We start from the raw sequence: 19,832 nt of genomic DNA on the forward strand, positions 1-19,832 counted from the left end.
AACCATTTATCGTTCTGTATACAGTATGTATATTATCATCTGTCCCTAGATTTGGAAGACTTGCCATTTAGGTTTGCTCACATGACATCCCAACTTTCAAAATTCTGTTCCTGTCAGAAGTGCTACTTCCTCAGGCACTCTCCAAGAATTCCACACATCCGCTTATTCCCAATCTTTGGTGGGGTGCTGGTGCTGGAGAATTTTGTCATTGATGTCATCCTGTATTGGGAGACAGAACAATATTTCTGGGTGCTTGTACCAAGAGGCCCCCATCTTTCCACCAGTTGGGATCCCAGTTTGCAGAGTCACAGAACTCGTATTCCACCATAGCAGGTGCCCTTTGAACCCACATCCCGTGTTTCACGTGTGGCAATCTTTGTCCTTTTTACCCAGCCCACCCTCTGAGCTAAGTAGTAAACGCTCCCATCGGGACGTTAGGCAAGCTTAAAGTTCGAGTAAACTCCTAGCTAGGAGCCACCAGCGCTTCAGTCAGAGATACCTCAGCAATGTAACTGAGGTTAAACTAATGTTATGAACGTGTGTGTCCTTTGGCTTTCTTGTCTTCTGGTTAGATTATTCATCCCCTGTGCGGTAACGTAAAGAGCACGGATGGAATAGATACCTTTAAGGGGAAGCTAGACACGTACGTGAGGGAGAAAGGAATAGAAGGATATGCCAATAAAGTGAGCTGAAGTAGGGTGGGAGGAGGCTCGTGTGGAGCATAAACACCGGCACAGACCAGTTGGGCCGAATGGCCTGTTTCTGTGCCATAGGTTCTATGTAATTCTATGAACCTTGCAATGTTCTGGGAGTATTTTTTTCAGACTTTAGATGGGAATACCCTGGTGAAAGGATTAAGGAGAGCTGTCCAGGGAAGATAAACTGCTGCTGTGCTCTCAGCATTGTGTGCCAGCTGCCTTCCATTTCCATTCCCAAAGGCTATTAGAGAAGCAAAGGACGGCCCCGCTAAACAAACCACAAAACTGCTGACGATTCACATGAGTGACCTGTTTTGGTAATCAAAAACTTGCCTGTGGGACAGAGCAAACTCCGCATCAGTCCTTCAGCATGATTCATAAAGAGTTGCAAACTCTTCTAATCTTTTTAGCGTGCAAAAATGAACGATATCGTCAAATAGAGTAAGAGAGAAACTCACTTGGCAGGCTGGTGTCATTTTTCCGATAACAGACCCCACCACTTAAAACGTCCACAATTGAAACGGGCAGTCGCTTATCTCGGTCAAAGAGCGATAACCATTATCCATTTGCATTAACGTCAATTTCTAAGTTGCCGGTTATGGCGTTTTAAGTGCTCCATTTATTTTGGGCAGAAGCAGCTGTGTTTACTCACTAGTTCACATCTTGTTAAGGTGCACTGAATGCAAGAACAAACAGAAGTTAGTAAATAAGTAAATAACACCTTGTTAAATAAAACAGAAAATGCTGGGACTACTCAGCAGGTCAGGCAGCATCTGTGGAGAGAGAAACAGAGTTAACGCTTCAGATCGATCGACCTGAAACATTAACTCTGTTTCTCTCTCCACAGATGCTGCCTGACCTGCTGAGTGTTCCCAGCATTTTCTGTTTTTATTTCAGATTTCCAGCATCTGCAGTATTTTGCTTTTGTAACACCTTGTTAATGTTCAATTACCTAATCCCCTCCAAGTGGTGGGGTTACAGTTTGTACTTAGCACTGATGGCAGTTTAAATAAAGCTGCAGGTCAGAGTGGAGCTGGAAACAACTGGGCAAGAGGTCACTACACAGAAAGAACATTCTTGCTGACTACTGTAATAGTTTACTTCATTATACTGGCCATCGTGTACAGTGGACAAATCTCGTTGGCACGAATCTTTGGGCCTTGATTCCCCCGCCCCCCCACCCACCAACAAACTATAAATCTTAGCCTTTTTTTCCACCCTCAAATTTCCTCTCCTATTGAAGACACCTCACATGCTGGTCATAGTTCCACGGACTCCAGCCATCTGAATTTGGAAGAAAATAAAAGAGAAACTGCAACCGGTGGAACACAAGCGGTCGGTTCACGGGGCTCCTGCGACGCTGGGAGGAGACTTCCGTCAACCTCAAGTGGCCGTCCCGCTCGTCTGAGCCTAGACAAGGGATGTTTCCGCAAGCCTCATCACAACTGAACCCCGATCCCGTCCTTACTCAATGCTCGTGCCCTTTCCAGCATGGGTGGCCAGGAGGCGATCCGAGAAAGGATGCCAAGCCTCCAGGATTCTCCAGGAATGAAAGATCAATCTCCCGAGCAACCGAAGGAGAAACATCATTGGGGCGTATCTTGTTTTCATTTTCTTTGAACACTTTGATTTTTTTTAGCTATAAAAGCATTGGAGATGGGGGGAAAAAATAGACTGACCGTTGGAGGCATGGGGGTCATGTGATGAAGCCTCCAGGAATATATCCAACCAGAGCTGCCGGCCTCAGATTGGGGGGGCGGGACTCCGGGCACAGAGTGGGGACGACCTTTAACTGCTGCACGCCCATTTCTTGCCTGAAAAATGGGAGGGCGGCAGAGGGAAAGGGGGGTTGGGGAGATCCTCAGCTGGTCCTTGGACACCCAAGGCCCACCAGATGCAGTGGGTCGTGCAGCCCACCCGCCTGTTTTAGACAGAGAGCTGTTTAAAAATGCAAATCAGGGACCCGCGCCATTATCGAAACCCTGTTGCAGTTTTGAAGCACAAATGGGCGAAGCTTACACGTCACGTGCCCCGCCCATTTATACCAGGGAGTGGGCGGCCCAACCACCCATCCTTAAAGGGACCACAAGAAGGCACCCAGAACTCTTTTTCTTTTGGGTAGTCAGGGGGAGCTGCAGCACTCCTCCTTGGCTCCACAAAAAATACTGCAACCCACTGCCACACCCTTCCCCGGCCCTCCCACCCTCCCCTTCGTGCTCGCCCCACACTCTGGGATTGGTTCCCCTTCCCTTCCCAGGCCTGACCTATCAGCACAGGAACCGGCCGATTTCCCAGCATCCCACAACCAGTGATCTACAGCTTTGTACAACTCCAGTAGTTAGATCTTTTCTGACTGGGAGTTCAAGGATCTTAAGAGCATAAACCTATTAGTAAGGTTTTAAGTACTCTGTCGTGCGGACATTTGATTACAGGCGCAGCACAGTTAAATTTCAGAATGTGCCATCGATCCTGCTTTTTAAAAATTCATTCTTGGGATGTGGGCGTCACTGGCAAGGCCGGCATTTATTGACCATCCCTAGTCGCCCTTGAGAAGATGGGGGTGGGCCGCCTTCTTGGACCGCTGCAGGTATAGGATTGTGACCCAGCGACGATGAAGGAACGGCGATATATGTCCAAGTCAGGATGCTGTGTGACTTGGAGGTGGTGGTATTCCCATGCGCCTGCTGCCCTTGTCCTTTGGGACTTGCTAAATGCTGTTGGTCTTAGTGTGGTACTACCTCGATTTTGTTTCCTTTAACAGTTTATCCAGCGAGCAGCCTGATGTGGCTGTATTGGTTGTGATGTGGGTACTTTTTCAACGTGTCCCCATGGACATTTGTTCTCGAGACCTCTTTGGGCTAGTACGTTTATCAGTGTGCAGTTTGGGAATTTGCTTCAGTGTCAGAGAGAAGCCAAAAACATTTCACAGGACCAATGATCCCTGCGGGAATATTACACTCAGTAAGACAGGGCACTGCAGAAATATGGAAATCATTCACTGATTTGAAACATTGAAACTAGACAGTAACAAAGGAATTAAATGAGATGCAGTTTAAAAAGAGCTTTGACAGATGAATAATAATTGCATTTTAAACTACATGCAGTTCACTGAGTGGGTAACAACTGGGCTAAGTACCCTCACGACATCAATAAGTGGTGAGCTTACAGCTGGAATTCAGCTTTTAGTGAACTTTGAAGGAAACGGTGTGTTTTCTCATGGATAATCCAACACCGAGATACTGAACTGTCTCGGGGCCCGTAAGTCCCTTTCAGATGTTTCAATGTAGGTGAGCAGGAGGATATATTTATTACCAAGATGTAATATAAATTCCTAAAACTAAGGAGCTACACGTGAGCTTAGAGATTACTGCGTGTGATATTATTGTACCCACACTAAATGTTTTACTCTATTTTGATGGAGGCATTAGCTCATTTAAAATAAAATGGCCTCTGTTAAATTAGGGGATGAAGCAATGATTTAGGAGTGCCCAGGTACTCATGTTGCACACAGTGGGGTTTGATTTTGAATTTTAGGCGACCGACCAGCGGAGAGTATGTTGACCGCTCGGCCACACCCGAGGCGAGGAAGCGGCCGCCATTTTGAGGCCCCGACCTCATTTCCGTTGGGCCGGAGGACATTTTGGCATCAAGCAGTCATCCAGAATGAGTTTTCCGGATTAAGGCCTACCAATATCTCGCACCCCCCTGCCACCCCGGCCGGCCGGCAGCACTGTAGACGCGGAGGTGGGGCAGTCGAAATCACGGGGCGGGAGGGATTGTTTTGGGGCGGCAGTGGCCCAGATTATTTTTGAGGGGCCCGGAGGTTCCAAACTTTTCTGGGCTTTTTCGGCTCCACCGCTCTTGGTGCCAGTGTGCACGGCATAGGCTCCGGCTAGTTCCAACCTAAAGTGACATTCGGGGGTCCCAGGACCCCGGTTTGCCTGTCAAAAGGGGCCTACCGCCTGAAACAGGTGAGTCCTTTGGACACCCGGCGGTAGGTCTCTTTCAAAATGGCACCGGCCGCATCATCGGGGTTAACGGGGCGGTAAGGCCACCGACCCCATTGTCAGGCTGTTAACGGCAGGCATAACAATTGGAAATCGCCCCCTAATGGTTTCTGGACGACGATCAGACAAGAGTTGACTCCCTTGACAGTTTGGCAGCACAATACAGATTGCCAATTGGATGTTGAAGCAGCCACTTACAGTTTACATCAGCACACATGACCAAATGCGATCATATTTTTAACTCTCAGTCGCGGGCCACCGACCTTTACTTTTAAAAGGCCGAAGGTAAAACCGCGCAATTGCTACAATTATTAACAACATAAAATAGATTGCAATAATCTAAGGGTGTATTTAAACCTCACAGTTAATGAGGAAGGGGTTGAGGCAAATAGCCTTCAGAAGGAAACTAGATGAGTACATGAGAGCAAAGGGAATAGACAGATATGCTGACAGGCTGAGGTGAGATAGTTGAAATGGGAGGAGACTCATGTGGAGTATAAACACCAGCAGAGACTAGTTGGGCCGAATGGACTGTTTCTATGCTGTATATTCCATGTAGTTAATGATGTCAGAAGCACTCTGCTCAGTCACATCGATCATCCCTAATACAAGCTCTCCTGCTCCACACAGGGTAATCAGCCGGGCACCAGGCCTCAAACTCGTGGTTGAAACACTGATGTCATCCCTGAAGCCCATTGGGAACATTGTGGTCATCTGCTGCGCGTTCTTCATCATCTTTGGCATCTTAGGAGTGCAGGTTTGTATCTACAACAAATCACAGCCCAGCATGCTGGGGTGGGGGTTCTGTGTGTCCTAGAGTAGGGGCTCTGGGTGTCCCGGGCGGGGGCTCTGGGTGTCCTGGGGCGGGGAGTAGGAGTGTGCCGGGGCGGGGGAGTCGGAGTGTGCCGGGGCGGTGGGTCGGCGTGTCCCGGGGCGGGGGCTCGCCATGTCCCGGGGTGTCAGAACACCGTGCAGGTTGGCTAGTCCACACCAGTGGTATTGATCTGTTATTTGCTTCTCCCCGGCTCTTAGCTATCAGAAACTTGCTCCGCTTTACCAGTTTTTCCTGCTTCCATTTCTACTGCCTTTACCCCCCTCTCCGCCAAAGCCTCAACTACTCACCTGCTCTCAGTGTCTCGTAAGTGTCGGATTTCCCTCAGTATGCTCTTAATGTCTCACTTCAGCTATTTAACCAAACTTTTACTTCCCGTATGTGTGTGTGCATGTAGGTAGATGTGCGCGTGCACGGTGTGTACATGTATGCAGGTGTGCACATGCATGTGAGTGTGTACATGTGTGCATGTGTATGTCTGAGTACATGTATGTGTACATGTGCATGCATGTGCTTGCATGTGTAAGTGTGTGCATGTGTATGTCTGTGCATTTAATCCCTCTTCCTACCCTTTGCTTTTCTTCTGTAATTTTTTCTTAGTTCTAACAAAGGGCCCACACTTTGGGGGCAGGGATAAACCAGGGAATTACAGGCCAGTGAGTCTAACATCTGTGGTGGGGAAATTATTGGAAAAAATTCTGAGGGACAAAATTAATCTCCACTTGGAGAGGCAAGGATTAATCGGGGATAGTCAGCATGGCTTTGTTAAGGGTAAATCATGTCTAACAAATCTGATCGAATTTTTCGAGGGGGTGACTAGTGGGGTGGATGAGGGAAATGCTGTGGATGTGGTGTACATGGACTTCAGTAAAGCTTTTGACAAAGTCCCGCATAGGAGACTGGTCAAGAAGGTAAGAGCCCATGGGATCCAGGGTGCCTTGGCGCGTTGGATCCTAAACTGGCTGAGTGGCAGGAGGCAGAGGGTGATGGTCGAAGGTTGCTTTTGTGACTGGAAGCCTGTGTCCAGTGGGGTACCTCAGGGATCGGTGCTGGGTCCCTTATTGTTTGTGATCTACATAAATGATTTGGATGAAAATGTAAAAGGTATGATCAGTAAGTTCGCAGATGACACGAAAATTGGTGGGGTGGTAAATTGCGAGGAGGAAAGCCTTCGGCTACAGGACGATATAAACGGGTTGGTCAGATGGGCGGAAAAGTGGCAAATGGAATTTAACCCTGAAAAGTGCGAGGTGATGCATTTTGGACGGACAAATAAGGCAAGGGAATACACAATGAGTGGTAGGACCCTAGGAAGTACAGAGGGTCAGAGGGGCCTTGGTGTACATGTACATAGATCCCTGAAGGCAGCGGAGCAGGTAGATAAGGTGGTTAAAAAGGCATATGGGATACTTGCCTTCATTAGCCGAGGCATAGAATATAAGAGCAGGGAGGTTATGATGGAGCTGTACAAAACGCTGGTGAGGCCACAGCTGGAGTACTGTGTGCAGTTCTGGTCGCCTCACTATAGGAAGGATGTGATTGCTTTGGAGAGGGTGCAGAGAAGATTCACCAGGATGTTACCTGGGATGGAGCGCCTCAGCTATGAAGAGAGGCTGGACAGGCTGGAGTTGTTTTCCTTGGAGCAGAGAAGGCTGAGGGGGGACCTGATTGAGGTGTACAAAATAATGAGGGGCATAGATAGGGTAGATAAAGAGGAACTTTTCCCCTTAGTGGGGGGGTCAATAACAAGGGGGCATAGATTCAGGGTAAGGGGCAGGAGATTTAGAGGGGATTTGAGGAGGAACTTTTTCACCCAGAGGGTGGTTGGAATGTGGAACTCAATGCCTGAAAGGGTGGTGGAGGCAGGAACCCTCACAACATTCAAGAAGCATTTGGATGAGCACTTGAAATGCCATTGCATACAAGGCTATGGACCAAATGCTGGAAAATGGGATTAGACTGGACAGGGATGGATGGGCGGCGCAGACACGATGGGCCGAAGGGCCTCTTTCTGTGCTGTAAAACTCTATGACTCTATGACTCAGAAGTCAACTTACCTGTCCCCTGCACAGGTGCTGACTGCCCTGCTGTTTCCAGCGTGTTCTGTTTTACTTTCAGTGTGTTGGTAACTGTTCGTGTGTCAGCTCACTGTTTCACACACTGCACATATATCCCAACTGCTGTGTACACTTTTATGCAGAAGCGATGTTTTGTTTAGCAATGATATCACAGCTGGAAGAGACTGAAGGCAGGGATGGAGCAAAGGTTGTGAGAGGGGAAAGCACAGCTTGAATGGCGGGATTTAGTCTGAGAGCGGGGATAAAAGACTTCAGTCTTGAATCTGTCACTGAATCGCATTGCCATAGATCTGAATTGGCTCTCACAGGAAACCAACCCCTGAGATGACTCTCATTTACGTCAGTCAGATGGAATCTATTGCATTTCAGGTCTGCTATGATATCCAGAACGTATTTCAAACATGATGGGGGTGAAATTGGTCGACACCAGTAGTGCGAAACAGGCTCACAGTGAATCAGCAGCCGCTTTTACACCAACGTTCTTTTCCATTGACTCCAAGGGATGGTGTGGCCTACTCCTGTTGCTATTTTCCCAGAAGCCCAGGCTTACTCGCACTAAATTATGCTTTCTCCCTGTTTATCCCTTTGGTAAAGAGCCTCACCTCGACTTGGTGGCTTCCCCAATGGACCAGCTGGAACGCTACTGAGTCGGAAAACTCGGGATTGGGCGGGGAGGCTGGAGGGGAAGAACCTGAGCTGTTCCAGCTGACTGCAACCACCCAATTCATCAGTGACCCACACACTGCTATATTGGTTTTTTGCAGGTACTTTTAGAGTGTTGTTGTGATCTGGAATGCGCTGCCTGAAAGGGTGTTGGAAGCAGATTCAATAGTAACTTTCAAAAGGGAATTGGATAAACTCTAGAAAAGGGGAAATTTGCAGGGCTATGAGGAAAGAGCACGTGAGTGGGACTAATTGGAGAGCTCTTTCAAAGAGCCGGCACAGGCACGATGGGCTGAATGGCCTCCGTCTGTGCTGTATCATTCTATGATTGTAGCTCATGGCAGCCTTCACAAAGAAAACAACCCTGACATATCAACGATTCCAAAGTATGTGCATCGATTTTTATTTCAGCTCTTCAAAGGCAAGTTTTACTTCTGTCTTGGAGAAGACACAAGGAATGTCACCAACAAATCTGATTGCTTTCAAGCCAACTACAAGTGGACCCGTCACAAGTACAACTTTGACAACCTGGGGCAGGTAAAAGAAAGACTTGCATTTATATAGCTCCTTTCACGACCACCAGACGTCTCAAAGCGCTTTACAGTCAATGAAGTACTTTTGAAGTGTAGTCGCTGTTGTAATGTGGGAAACGCGGCAGCTAATTTGCACACAGCAAGCTCCCACAAACGGCAATGTGATAATGATCAGATCATCTGTTTTTGTTATGCTGGTTGAGGGATAAATATTGGCCAGGACACCGGGGAGAACTCCCCTACTCTTCTTCAAAATAGTGGCTATGGAATCTTTTACGTCCACCCGAGAGAGCAGACGGGGCTTCGGTTTAATGCCTCATCCTCAAGATGGCACCTCTGACAGTGCAGCACTCCCTCAGCACTGTACTAGAGTGTCAGCCTAGCTTTTTGTGCTCAAGTCCCTGGAGTGGGACTTGAACCCACAGCCTTCTGACTCAGCGGCGAGGGTGCTACCCACTTTTTTTTTATACTTCATTGAACATTAAGAACATTTACAACATCGTGATCATTTAATTGTATCATACAAATCAATTCCGCCGCTCTGCACAGCCATTCCTCCACCACATATTAACATCAAAACCTGAAGTTTAATTTGTCTCCTGTAACATATATAAATTGATTGTACTTTAAAAATTGATTGTAAAATACTATCTTTAAATTCCTTTCTGAATAAAACATTCACAGAGCCTTATAATCATCTTTTAGCTTATATTTAAAATACTCTTTTAGATTGATTCTCCTCCCCTTAAAAAACAGAGCATTCCTTCTTTGCACAATCACGAATCTAGCCAAACTGAACATTAAATTAATTGCCGCTCTGCTAGACTCGGGCAGACTCTCCTGCAATCCCCATCTCAAAATTGAGTCCCACGGGATTCCCATTCTCGCTCTTCGGTCCCCACCCAGCAAAAAAGCTTCACACAACTGTCGAACATAGTACTTAAAATAATTTAACTGCGGACATAACACCAGTAAATGGGACAGAGTCTCATCCCGTGTCCCACACACTGGGCAAGTTGCCCCCTCCACTCGTCCAATCTTACACAAGACCGTCATGGTAAAAATCCAGTTATGAGCCAATTTGAAATCCAGTTCAATCCACTCTAGACACTTAAAATTCGCCCACACTCCCTTCCAAATCCTGTTGAAGTCCAGCTGTGGGTATATACTCTGCCAAAACTCCTGACCAGCAGGTGTCTTGAATTTCCATTCTCTAAATACCTCATAGAAATCTCGAGTATTACAGTTGTCAAATTGGACCAACTCTCCCCCTTTCTCCAGCAGAAAGCTTGGAAAAGCGGGACGCATTTTACTTCCTTTGGAGATTTCCGCATTTATTTCTTCCATCCAATCCTGTGGCATTGCCCTCACAATCTTCACATACATGATCCCTATTGCTTTTTCCTCTACCTCCTGATCCTCCGCCCGCACCATGTCCCTCACTATTGCTTCCGGCAACCAACCTGGAATTGCCTCATATAATACATCTTTCACACATATAACACCAGCTTTTATAAAAGCTTGATTAAATAATACCTCTTCTTCGATGTTGACCCACCTGGTCTAAAAATTCCTCAGCACCCTTGGGCATAAACTGCACACTTTTTAAAAATTGGGCCCAAGTCTCTACAACCCCCTCTAGAGAGAGGTTTAATCGATTTCAAAAACATATTATTGTATTCCATGTACAATATCCCCTGCCCTCCTATCCCACTTCATTTTTTAAAATGCTCAAAACAACTCTTCCAAAAACTTGTATTTGACTTCTGAAGAAATCTCTTCACCCATTTGATTCCAAAGGATTTTTTCTTCAAATCAATATCTGGGAAATTGAGTCCTCCCTGATTTCTCCATCCAGTGATGGCATTGTAAGCAACCAAGGTTGGTTTCCCTTCCCATAAAAACCTCACACAAGCCTCTTGGATGGACTTTTCCGCCCACTCAGGAATATCCTCCACCGTCAATAAGTACCATAGCTTAGATAGCAGGAGAGCAGACACCACTGTCGCTCTTCCTTGCACTTTCAACCACCTTCTTTCCCATCTTCCCAAAATCTTTCTAATTTTCATAACCTTCGGTTCCCAATTTAATCGATCCACTTCATCCATGTCTTTCTTGCACCCCATATGCACCCCCAGAACTTCCAAAACCTCCACCACCTTAAAGGGATTTTCCTCCAACAATTCCCCCCTACCCTTTCCTGCAACCAGGTATTGGGACTTACTATAATTCACTCTGACTCCTGAAGCTCTACAATACTCCTCCACTACATCCATAGCTTTCCTCACTGACTCCCCATTTCTCAATGTTAAGGTTGTGTCATCTGCATATTGGTGTATCACCGACACCAGCCCGGAACTGGGAACCGCAATCCCAACTACACCTTGTTTCTTTCGCATCATGTAACCTAATGGTTCTGCTACCAATGTGTACAACAATGGGGACAGGGGACAACCCTGTCTCACTGACCTCTGTATCTGTTTAAAAGATCACCCACCCAACCTGTTCTGGAGAACTCCCTTTTTATGGGGTTCCGGGCCCTTCATAAGTCTCTCAAATTTAAATTTGCCATCATTTTTACAATCATCCCTCTGGAGTTTTCATCCTTAAAGGTCATTTGGGCTGAAATGTCCATCCGAGATAAAAATACATTAAAATCCCCCACTATACAAGGATTTTCCACCTCTGCCACTTCAGTGAATAACCCCCGAAAAAACTTGCGACGCTTGCAATGGTCGTTCAGTGCATAGATATTAAAGAGATCGCAATTAAATTCCTTCATTTTTACCCTTAGCCGTACAAATCTCCCCTCAGTGTCTTTGTCCTCTTGTTCTCTTTTGTGGACGGACTCACCAAAACAGCCACCCCTCTATGGTTATTGTTTGCACAACTTGCAAACACCTCTCCCTTCCAAACCTTCAAAACTCTTTCTAGGATATCCTCATCCCAAAAGGTTTCTTGCAGACACAAGTCAGTGCTTTAAAACCCTGCAACAACTGCTGCAATTTCTTCTCACCCCTCAGTCCATTCACATTAATCGAGACCAATGTAATCATGGCTCTGAAGAAGGGAAGTATGCCTGATAATCTCCCCATCATTTAATCTCTGGCCCTTCCCTCCTTTCATGCTCATTCCCAACTTTCCGGCCAGCTGTTGTTTTTTCCTGCAGCCTCCGACTCTTTTTCACCTCCTGTTTGAACCTTCCCTGCTGTTTCAACCTCTTCCTTGCATTAAGTTTGGGCCAAGGAGCTGCCCTTTCTCCCTCCTTCTGACCCTCACTAAACTTTCCCTTTCCACATGGTGCCACCCCACCCTCCACTTCCATGTCTCTGTCCCCCTCTAATTCCTCACTCTCAAGCTCTTCTGTAACCTTCTGTGCCTGCTCCCCATCAGATACATAATCCTGCTCCCCATCAGATACATCATCTCCCATAGAGAGTCTTCCTGCTATCGCGGTTTCTCCAACAGTGCCACTCCCTTCGACCTCACCTCCACCTCTGACCCTTGCTCCCTGATCCTTCTCTCTCTGGGACAATGGCGCACCTATATTGCTCCCTTCTGGCGTCTTTGTCTCGCCACTCCCGTCCTGCTGCCCCTTTAAGGCTCCTTTCCTCTTGCACCCTTTCCTTGTCTTGCCCCCTTCTGCTTACCAAGATGTCCGACTCCCCATCTTTCTTTGGAGTACTTACATTTACCACGCAACCCACTCCCGCCTCCTCTCCCCCCACGGACACCAGATTCTTTAGGGAGAGCTGAACTGTATTATGGCTCGAGTCTGCCCTCGACCCGTGCTGCCCTCTGCTGTCTTTGTTCTTTCCCACTGTACTTGGTGTGTTTTCTGCCAACTCCATCCTGTTCTCTGCTCCGCAATTTTCTGCCTCTTCCTGCGCTCTACTCCTTCAATTTACCAGCTGTGTCCTTCGATTGCTCTGCTCCTCCGGCCGTTCCACTCACACCGCCTGCTCTTTCTCCCATCTCCTCGTCGTTCATAGAGCTTCCTTCTGCCTCACACTCACAGCGGGTGGGGCCTTTGTGACACACCCCACAGCTCTCTGCCTTGCAGCTCTGAGCGATGTGTCCAGACTCACAGCAATTATAACAGTATATGTCTGGACAGTTTCTTACAAGATGGTCGTGTCCAAGACAATAATTACAAACCTTCACTTGGTTATCGTGCAGTACTCGGAAGTACCGCACTCCTTTCATTGTCTCGAATTTCATGCTGTGCGGTAATGACTTCACCCCCTCTGGGAACCGTACCTTCACGTAACGGGTTCCATCTGCTACCTGTGTTCCTGGATAGTATCTCCTCTTTATTGCTGAGCAAATTTTAATGTCCCACAACTCCAACTTTTTGATTAGCACATCGTCTTCAATATAAACTGGCAAGTTTAAGAATGAGACCACCACCTCTTCTGAATATAAGAAGTCACACAACACCAGGTTATAGTCCAACAGCTTTATTTGAAATCACAAGCTTTCGGAGCGCTGCTCCTTCTTCAGGTGAAGTGGAGAAATGCATAAAGACACAGCTTATATAGTCAGAGAATCATGTCAGATGTTTACAGGTAACCTTTCCAACTGCCATTTATCACACCTCGGCAGAGAGATAATCACAGCAGTCAAAGGTGTGAATGGTGTCCAAACAGGTCAGTCAGGGAAACATTACATCAAAGAACAATGAGGTGGGGTCACAAGGGGTCAAATATTGCAGATGCTGGGGTCTGTATGAAAAACAAAAAAACAGACAAAAAACATTTTTTTTGGCTGGAAATCACAGCAGGTCCGGCCGCATCTGTGTAGAGAGAACAAGCCAATGTCGACTCGAGTCTGGATGACCCTGCATCAGGTGGGGTTACATGTAGCGTGACATGAACCCAAGATCTCGGTTGAGGCCGTCCTCGAGACACACGACACACGACAACGCAAAATCGTCGAGCAGAAACTGATAGCCAAGTTCCGCAACCATGAGGACGGCCTCAACCGAGATCTTGGGTTCATGTCACGCTACATGTAACCCCACCTGATGCAGGGTCATCCAGACTCGAGTCGACATTGGCTTGTTCTCTCTACACAGATGCGGCCGGACCTGCTGTGATTTCCAGCCAAAAAAAATGTTTTTTGTCTGTTTTTTTGTTTTTCATACAGACCCCAGCATCTGCAATATTTGACCCCTTGTGACCCCGCCTCATTGTTCTTTGATGTAATGTTTCCCTGACTGACCTGTTTGGACACCATTCACACCTTTGACTGCTGTGATTATCTCTCTGCCGAGGTGTGATAAATGGCAGTTGGAAAGGTTACCTGTAAACATCTGACATGATTCTCTGACTATATAAGCTGTGTCTTTATGCATTTCTCCACTTCACCTGAAGAAGGAGCAGCGCTCCGAAAGCTTGTGATTTCAAATAAAGCTGTTGGGCTATAACCTGGTGTTGTGTGACTTCTTACATTTGTCCACCCCAGTCCAACTCCGGCATCTCCACACCATGGCCATCTTCTGAATATAACAGAAATACCTCCAAGAACTTATCGCGAACTTTCAAACTGAGTAAAAGTCTTTCCACCTCCTCTCGGCCGCTGACCGTCACTTCGAACCCAACATTTGGCTTTGGTCGGCAGGCAAAGCAGCTTCCCTCGCTACAGTCCTCATGTACCGCTTGGATAATATCCCAAGCTCGTATCTCCTTATCCTCGCACTGAACCATCACCGTGTTTTCTTTTCCAAACCTCCTGGGGTCCCGGCCCAAATCTTTGGGCCTTTTTCTTTCCCTTCCAACCACAGTTTCTCCCCTGATTAAATTCATCTTGGGAACACTGTCCTCTGAGGGGCCCGGCACTCCGAACCCCTCAGCAGCCATCTGGCTGCTGTTTATGGACCAAAAAGGCCCTAAAACCTGAAAAAAAAAAACCACCAACAACTTTTTACAAGCTCACTCCAACTCCCTGCAGCAATCAGGCAACCAGTAACACCTGCTCACTCCTAGCCCCTCCCACCTAGAGAGTGCTACCCACTGAGCCACAGCTGACTCTCTGTAATGTGGCTGATTAGTGTCCCAGGTACGGGAGGATTGGAAAGGCATGTTATGCAGGCGCGCTCTCCGAACTCGGTGGGGAGATTGCGGGGCAGTCCTGGCCTTTCTAGTTTCAGGACCACTCACTGGGCACCGGCCACACCTACGCACAAAGGCTAGCTCATTTAAATATCTCTGGTGTGTCGGCAGGTAGTGCCTGCTGCCCCCGGGACTGGCATGAGGGGCTGGGTCCGAGGATGTCAGGAATCTGCAAAGTGCTGGCAATTTTTGGGAGTTAGGCGGGGGGGGGGGGGGGGGGGGGTTCCCACAATGCAGTGGGATTTTGGTCAGAGAAGGCAATCCTCGAGGATGGAGAGAACCGCCTGGATCAAATTTTTGAGGCAGGCCTCTTCTTCAGCAACCTGTTGTTAACGGGTCTGGGACACTAATCAGCCACATTACAGCGCAACCCCCTTTATTTGCATAATTGGGAGTGGAGGCTATAATGAGTCTTGCACACAGTTTGTGCAGGATGTGCTAGGTGTGTGGTAGGCCTGAGATCTCCACACCCAATGATAACAGGGTGCCCACCATCGCATTAACAGTCCTCGTATGTCTGAGTATCCATATAAGGTGTCGGCCATGGCTCAGTTGGTAGCGCCCTCTCCTCTGGGTCAGAAGGTCGTGGGTTCAAGCCCCACTCCAGAGGTTTGAGCACAAAATCTAGGCTGACACTAGGCCCTGCCAGGGGCTGCCCCCAAACTGTTTAAATGTTCGAGGCAAGTGCTCCAGGTAATCCCCTGGACAAGTGCAAGGCAATTCTGGTGCTGGGGATGGGACCCAGAAAATCGCACCTTCTTTCAGAGGGATGATTCCTTGATCCAGTGTTCCCTCTGGGAAATGTCGCTCAATGGAAGCACATCTTAGGAAATTGTGGGCCGCATGGATTTTATAGCTATTTGATTTTACTACAAGTCACAGGGTCGGTATTAATTCCTCAGTCTAATATTCTATAGATTTACTGATGTATTCCAACATTTTACAGGAAACTTTGTGTTATCCGGAGGCTAAATGTCCGGCAAGCTCGAGCCACCGGCAAAAATCAGGAGCCGTTTTTTTTCTTTTCGTTGCTTTTTTTTTCCCAGTCAAGCACTGCAAGGTCTGTAGCTATAGCAACAGCTTCAGCTAGAGACGCTTGCAGCTGCAGCCGAGTGTTTAGAAGCTGTTGCTAAGCAACAGTGTTTGTTGTCAGATACGGAGATGAAAACCTCCCTATGCTTCAACATTAGAGCTGGAGTGTCCGGCAGTTTTGAGGGAACGGCAACAGCTCGGTCCCGTCGGTGCCGGATAGCACAAAGTTTCCTGTATTTGCCTTATCTTTCAGAGTTTGGTCAACTGTAGCACTTAAGACTTTTCATTACTTAATTAATTTAATTATACTTTGCTACTTATTTACTGTGTTTAGTAGTGTTCTTGTTGTTTTAGCGCTTTTCAATATTAAGTGCTGTTCGTGATTCATTTACCTGTCGTTATGTCTTCATTAATTTCCTGTCCTCCAAACATTGTGCTTTCCTTCATAATTTGGTATCATCTGTAAAGTTAGATGTTCTACTAATGACCACAAGATCATTCACAGTTATTGCAAACAGCAGGTCCCAAGACTGATCCTGCGATACTCTATTGATGACAAATATCCAACTAGGCTTGCTACTTTGGACCAGTGCCCTTTTTTCCAATTATTGAGTCCATTTATTATCCAATATGTTACCCGCATTTTTTATCCCAGACGCTTTCAATTTAGGCAAGGAATGTTGTGCGGCAGCCTTTCAAGTGCCTTCCAGAAATTAAGATCCATAACATCCACCCCCATATGTTCTGTCTTCAAAGGGTGCTTATAATGCCGTTTGTATTTTTTAGCCCTGTATCATGTGCAAATGCATCAAAACACAACAAACTACTTTTGGAATGCGGTGACTGTTGTTATGGAGACAGAGGCAGCGGCCATTGTTGCGCCCTCACCTGCCATTGTGTACCAGCAGCATCCGACAAACGGCTGTGAGGTCATTTTGATTGAGGGAAGAACGTTGACCAAGACACTAGAAGAATTCTTGCTCTTCTTTAGTGCTGGTTTTTTTAATTCATTTTTATGGGATGTGGGCATCACTGGCAAGGCCAGCATTTATAGCCCATCCCTAATTGCCCTTGAGAAGGTGGTGGTGAGCTGCCTTCTTGAACTGCTGCAGTCCGTGTGGTGAAGGTACTCTCACAGTGCTGTTAGGGAGGGAGTTCCAGGATTTTGACCCAGCGACGATGAAGGATCGGCGATATACTTCTCAGTCAGGATGGTGTGTGACTTGGAGGGGAACTTGGAGGTGGTGGTGTTCCCATGCGTCTGCTGCCCTTGTCCTTCTAGGTGGTAGAGGTCGCGGGTTTGGTTGGTGCTGCCGAAGAAGCCTTGGCGAGTTGCTGCAGTGTATCTTGTAGATGGTAAACACTGCAGCCACGATGCGCCGGTGGTGGAGGGAGTGAATGTTTAAGGTGGTAGAGGGGGTGCCAATCAAGCGGGCTGCTTTGTCCTGTATGGTGTCGAGCTCCTTGAGTGTTGTTGGAGCTGCACTCATCCAGGCAAGTGGAGAGTATTCCATCACACTCCTTACTTTTGCCTTGTTGCACCTTTAACATTTGTTTGGGCTTCAGTTTAACATCACATTGAAAGGACAGCCTCTCTGGCAAACAACAGTGCCTCACGATTATGCACTCAACCTTGGTGCGGGACTGATGCAGAAGTGAGAGTTCTACCAATTGAGCCAAGCTGACATACAATAAATGTCTTAGGCAGCACTTGGCTTTGGGTTAGAATTAATGGCCCAGAAATTCGGGTCTCCACGGGTGAGTACGCACGGGGTACTCGCGCGTGGGCCCGATGGAAGTGCCGGTTTCTTCCATGCACTGCGCGGGAAACCGGCACTTCCGTTCCTCTGAACGAAGGGGTTCAGAAGTCGAATGCGTGCGCGCGGGAGTCTGCGTGTGCGCTTTGAACTTACCCTCACGGAAAAACCTGTAAAAAAAAAGGTAAGTCTTTAGATTTTAGAAATGTAAAAACCAGGCGTAAGGCCTGCATTTTAAAAGGTAAGTGGTCAATTAATTAAAATTAAAACATTTTTTCCACAGGTTTATTATTTTTAAATACTTTAAAGCAAGGTAAGTTTCGTTTTAGCCCCGTTTGAATATAAAATTATTTTTTTCAAAAATTTAAATTATTGTTTAAAATAGTTATTTAATGTAATTTATAGTTTATTTAAAAAGTGTGATGATTTTTTAAAATTTATTTGAAGGTTTACTACTATTTTGGGGCCGTAGTATTTATAAGTTTTGACAGGTCTTCCTGTCACTACTTATGAATGGGCTTTTCCCTGCATCGATTGGCTGCCCATGGCCCACGTGATCCCAGGGGACGCATCGCACTAACTATGCCCCTGGGACACGCAAGCACTGCGCGCCGGCAGCTGGGCCAGGCCTCGGAGCGGAATTCCACGGGACCCTACAGCTCAACTGCCGGCGCGCAAGGTAAGTGCAGGTCGGGGGCTTGCACCCGCGGGAAGCCCCCGACCCGAATTTCTGGGCCATTATGTTTATCCCGTTCATTCTGAATTATCCACTGTTTTTCATAAGAACATAAGAAGTAGGAGCAGGAGTAGGCCATACGGCCTCTCGGGCCTGCTCTGCCATTCAATAGGATCATGGCTGATCCGAACCTAGGCTCACGTCCACTTCCCTGCCCGCTCCCCGTAACCCCTAATTCCCTTATCAGCCAGGAAACTGTCTATCTCCGTTTTAAATTTATTTAATGTCGCAGCTTCCACAGTTCTCTGAGGCAGCAAATTCCATAGATTTACTACCCTCTGAGTGAAGAAGTTTCTCCTCATCTCAGTTTTGAAAGGGCAGCCCCTTATTCTAAGATTATGCCCCCTAGTTCTAGTCTCACCCATCAGTGGAAACATCCTCACCGCATCTACCTGATTAAGCCCCCTCACAATCTTATATGTTTCGATAAGATCGCCTCTCATTCTTCTGAATTCCAATGAGTAGCGGCCCAACCTACTCAACCTTTCCTCATAAATCAACCCCCTCACCTCCGGAATCAACCGAGTGAACCTTCTCTGAACTGCCTCGAGAGCAAGTATATCTTTTCTTAAATATGGAAACCAAAACTGTACGCAGTATTCCAGGTGTGGCCTCACCAGTACCCTGTACAACTGAAGCAAGACTTCCCTGCTTTTATACTCCATCCCCCTTGCAATAAAAGCCAAGATTCCATTGGCCTTCCTGATCACCTGCTGTACCTGCATACTAAACTTCTATGTTTCCTGCACCAGGACCCCCAGATCCCTTTGTACTGTAGCACTTTGCAGTTTCTCTCCATTTAGATAATAACTTGCTCTTTGATTTTTTCTGCCAAAGTGCATAACCTCACACTTTTCAACATTGTTTTCCATCTGCCAAATTTCTGCCCACTCACTTAGCCTGTCTATGTCCTTTTGCAGGTTTTTTATGTCCTCCTCACTCACTGCTTTCCCTCCCATCTTTGTATCGTCAGCAAACTTGGATATGTTGCACTTGGTCCCTTCCTCCAAATCGTTAATATAGATTGTAAAGAGTTGGGGTCCCAGCACTGACCCCTGCGGAACACCACTCGTTACTGATTGCCAACCCGAGAATGAACCATTTATCCCAACTCTCTGTTTTTTGTTAGATAGCCAATCTTCCACCCATGCCAGTATATTACCCCCAATCCCGTGATTTTTTATCTTGTGCAGCAACCTTTTGTGTGGCACCTTGTCAAATGCCTTTTGGAAGTCCAAATACACCACATCAACTGGTTCCCCTTTATCCACCCTGTTTGTTACGTCCTCAAAGAATTTGAGCAAATTTGTCAAACATGACTTCCCCTTCATAAAACCATGTTGACTCTGTCCGATTAAATTATGCTTATCCAAATGTCCTGTT

At 46.9% G+C, this 19,832-nt stretch overlaps 1 protein-coding gene across 1 annotated transcript in view; it reads left to right on the plus strand.

The window, feature by feature from the left end:
* Positions 1-19,832, plus strand: part of cacna1g (calcium channel, voltage-dependent, T type, alpha 1G subunit) — a 372,735-nt gene that overhangs the window by 244,969 nt on the left and 107,934 nt on the right. The window contains exons 22-23 of the mRNA XM_085963330.1: positions 5,336-5,462; positions 8,690-8,815. Coding sequence (XP_085819456.1) covers positions 5,336-5,462; positions 8,690-8,815 — 253 coding nt within the window. The remainder of the gene's footprint in view (positions 1-5,335; positions 5,463-8,689; positions 8,816-19,832) is intronic.

The sequence above is a fragment of the Somniosus microcephalus genome, chromosome 21 (genome assembly GCF_052327205.1).
Source record: "Somniosus microcephalus isolate GS21.2 chromosome 21, FLI_Smic_1.0, whole genome shotgun sequence".
NCBI lineage: Eukaryota > Metazoa > Chordata > Chondrichthyes > Squaliformes > Somniosidae > Somniosus > Somniosus microcephalus.